This window comes from Atta colombica, unplaced genomic scaffold (genome assembly GCF_001594045.1).
Source record: "Atta colombica isolate Treedump-2 unplaced genomic scaffold, Acol1.0 scaffold275, whole genome shotgun sequence".
Lineage (NCBI taxonomy): Eukaryota > Metazoa > Arthropoda > Insecta > Hymenoptera > Formicidae > Atta > Atta colombica.
The window spans coordinates 95630-99390 of record NW_017259376.1 but is presented as its reverse complement, the minus strand read 5'-3'; the positions used below and the strand labels follow the sequence as shown (position 1 = coordinate 99390).

Sequence of the window (3761 nt, the reverse complement as noted above, 5' to 3'; positions counted from 1 at the left end):
TATATATATATATATATGTATTATCTATTTTTATTTTCTGTCAAATATAAACGCAATGAATGCATCATGATAAATATCATACTCGACAATGTCTGCGCATGTATATGAATATTCGAATTATGAAATCCTTAGATAATTGATCATTATGAAAAGATGAGACGTATTTATTTTTGTGATTCCTAAAATGAATACAATGTTTTTCCAAACATTTTCAGTATCAGTATGCCACAATACAAGGCCTTTTCTTTTGCAATACATAATATTTAGATTTGTATAATTCTTTTCAATTACTAAGAATAAATTATTTATAAGATATTTTCAATAAAAAACAAAAAACTTAAAAAATATAATTTCCAAAAATATCAAAAAAAAAGTAACTGATTATTTCTTATTTTACTTTGTATAGATATTACTTCAACATAATTTTGAAATACGTTCCATACGTTGTAGAGAAAATCATTAAGATAAAATTACGTCGCCTAAAATTATAAATAATTTTTGTAGTTCTTTTCTAAAAAGACTCTTGAAATTTTAAAGTAAAGAAATTCTAAAGTAGAAAAATTCTATTTTATGATCCTTAGAATTTTATCTAAAATTAAAAAATTCTTTCAGCTAGGCAAAAGTAAGATTAATATGTGAAAATGATTACATGAAATGATAATACTGAATGTATTATGAATAAAATTATCGTAAACATAAGCCGAGTAATTTACGGCTCTATGTATGCATTTTATATATCATATACTCCAAATCAAGTACAATGCGATTCTCACATACATATGGCACGTATGGCAAGAAAACGCGTCTTTAAAACAAAAGTCCGCGTAAAATGCTTAGGAAGAAAAATCTTACCAAGCATATACTGTCGCAACACTTGTTCTGGAGATCCTTTGCGAGCTGCATAATGAGTGTGTATCAGGTCTGTTTGCATAATACCCAGCGGATCCAGATCGGCAACTAAGTGACCTCGGGCCTATACGCCAATAATCCCGAAAAAAACCTCACATTTATATAAACTGTGTCTATTCTCACAACTACACTGTACATATAGTTACAATATAGAAAAAAAAAAAAAGAAAAAAAATACAGCGGCTATATACAGCAAAATTGGCAAACAAATACCCAATTATATTTACTTATAGCATACACTAAGATAACACATATTGATATTTATTGCAACAATGTTTATGAAGGAATGGATTTTGTTTTTTGTATATCTCATAATTATAATTTCACTATAGTAAAAAAAAAGAATCATTGCTATAACAAATATAATTATCATAGTTTTAATAAAATGATTAGAAATAGTGTGCTGCTGCTTCTTCCTTGACAGAAGTATCTATATATATTGAGAAGGAAAAAGATGAGAATATATATTGAGAAGGAAAAAGATCAGAACATAAAAAATTATAAAATTTAAAAAATTCCATTATTTTTTTTATTGGAAAAAATATAAAGATGCAAGACATGCTTGAAATAGAAAATGCAGTGAGCCACTAGTATAGTCATACAAAAAATGAAGCTATTATGCAATATTCATAATATTTGCTATTTATATTCAATATACTTATCATGTGTTAATACTTGAGATAAATATAACGTCAAAAAATATGGAAATACATGATAGTCCCTAATATTAAGCAGAAATACAACAAAAAAACATTCCACGTCCCAAACTCGTATAGACATATTCGCGCATAAAGTTTATAACCGCGCAAAGTACATAAATATAAATTCTAACATGTTACCTTGACCAAAAGACATTCTGTTCCATGGAAATGAAACAGAGACACAAAAGATACTAAAATATTTCCTTCAATGAAATTTACAATGTATCTACATATACGTATGCATATAAATTTCATTGAACGAAACGTTGTAAATGCATGCCATAGTAATTTCCATAATATATGAATACATTTCAAAATATAATAAGAAAATGCTTTTGTTTTCATAATGGCAAAGCTGAGAATTCGTAAACTTTTATCGGATTAAAATTTTTTTTAATGATTAATTACAAATATCAATGGCCGGTATTTATAGTCGTAGTTTTTCAAGACTATCTTAAGTGCATTCCTAAAATGTTATAAACTATAAACCAATTATTAATATCCATTTCTACTAATATAAATTAGCATCTTAAGATATTATTTAATTTAAAATAAAAACTAACTGAAAATACTCGCCTTATATTTTTAACATATTGCTATTATATATATTTTTATTCATGCAGCTTTTAATGGACCAATTTAGTATGATTCAAAAGCAGATTTCTCCAGGTTCCCATTTAATTTATTAAATGTTACATAATAAGTAAAATATAACTATTTTACATTACGAGAATATTACTATTTTACATTATTATTTATAGATAATAGAGATAGGAGCAGAAATTCATTAAAAAATAATATTTTTATATAATAACCAATGTTAAAAAGCAATTTTTATTATTATTGATTATCATTTAAATTATACACGGCTGAATAAAATAATCTTGCAAACAAAAATAATACAAATAGTAATGATTATGTGAATTATCAATCACTCTTATATATTGTTCGTAAACTTACACATGATAAATTATCATGTCCAAAATATGTACTTACTTGTTTGCAAGAGTAGCACATCTATATTCATTACCAGGAATAAAGTAAACAAAATATCATACCTGATAAGAACGAATGATAGCTTGCACCGCTAGATGATCATCAATAATTTTTTCATTGACAGGCGCTTGGCCGAGTTGCGTTCCGCCACCCAGAGGCAACAACGCTCCGAGTGGTACTTGATTGTAACTTGGAGCAAGGGATGGTGGTGCCTGATATGCGAATCCTGGGGCAGCTCCAGCGGTACTATTTCGAAAGAAGGAATCCCATGACTATAAATAAATAAGAACATAAATAAATTTAAGCAAAATCTTTCCATCTATAATTAAACAAACGACACAATTAAATAGCTTTTACAAAAGAAACAGTAAAAATAATAAATAGATACTCTTTTTCGTCGAGTTTTAATTAATTTCCTTTATGATAAAAAATTGATTTGAATGTTTGTGCAAAGATGCATTTAAATTTATTTACCACGTGCACACTGTTTGGATCTTGCAGCCACGCGTTATACATCTCTTCCACGTAAGAGCTGGTGCTGCCATTCAAAAAGGGCTCGGTTGCTACTCGGCTATTGTATTTGCGCGCGGATTCCATGAAAATCAACTGGCTGGTCCTAGTCAATGGATGACTACGAACCACCCAGGATGCGTATCTTTCGGGCCCGCATATGCGCGGCGCCAAAGGGGCCAGCGTACTGAATACTGTCCTTGCCTTATACATTTTCACCTGGAACATGACACGGCAAGTCGTTCAATACCTTATCTTGCTTCATATCGTCGATGTAGAAGAGAATAAGCTAATGAAATTGCATAAACATAGTTATCGATAAGACATACTCAAAATTTATGCGTCATTTAAATATCTGAAGTAATTAAATGGATATATGCTGTTTCAAGATCGCAATTGCAATTAAATTAAACAAAGATTCAAATGCCATGCCCGGTCATGAGGCGTTAATGAGAATATAAACGCTTTGATAAGCATAGCAACGTATATTAAACAAATCTTACACGTACAATCACAATCTGGCTTTATCTACTATAGTCTGTCGTCTTATCATTGTTCTCATTGCATCACTGAAATTCTAGACTTTGCCTGCATGTCATCCATCGATTACTAAGAAATGCGAAGAATATTAAAGGCGCATTTTGC

The 3761-nt window shown here is 29.2% G+C and overlaps 1 protein-coding gene across 5 annotated transcripts in view; it reads right to left on the bottom strand.

Moving 5' to 3' along the window:
• The window catches only part of LOC108689736 (2-oxoglutarate dehydrogenase, mitochondrial), an 18026-nt gene that overhangs the window by 9494 nt on the left and 4771 nt on the right, over positions 1-3761 (bottom strand). For 3 of the 5 annotated variants that reach the window (XM_018196643.1, XM_018196647.1, XM_018196644.1), the window contains exons 2-4: positions 3081-3335; positions 2669-2878; positions 853-973 (exon numbers count right to left, since the gene is read on the bottom strand). In XM_018196643.1, the coding sequence (XP_018052132.1) occupies positions 853-973; positions 2669-2878; positions 3081-3329 (580 nt within the window). In that variant the 5' untranslated portion in view covers positions 3330-3335. The remainder of the gene's footprint in view (positions 1-852; positions 974-2668; positions 2879-3080; positions 3336-3761) is intronic. The other 2 variants (XM_018196645.1, XM_018196648.1) reach the window with 1 other exon arrangement.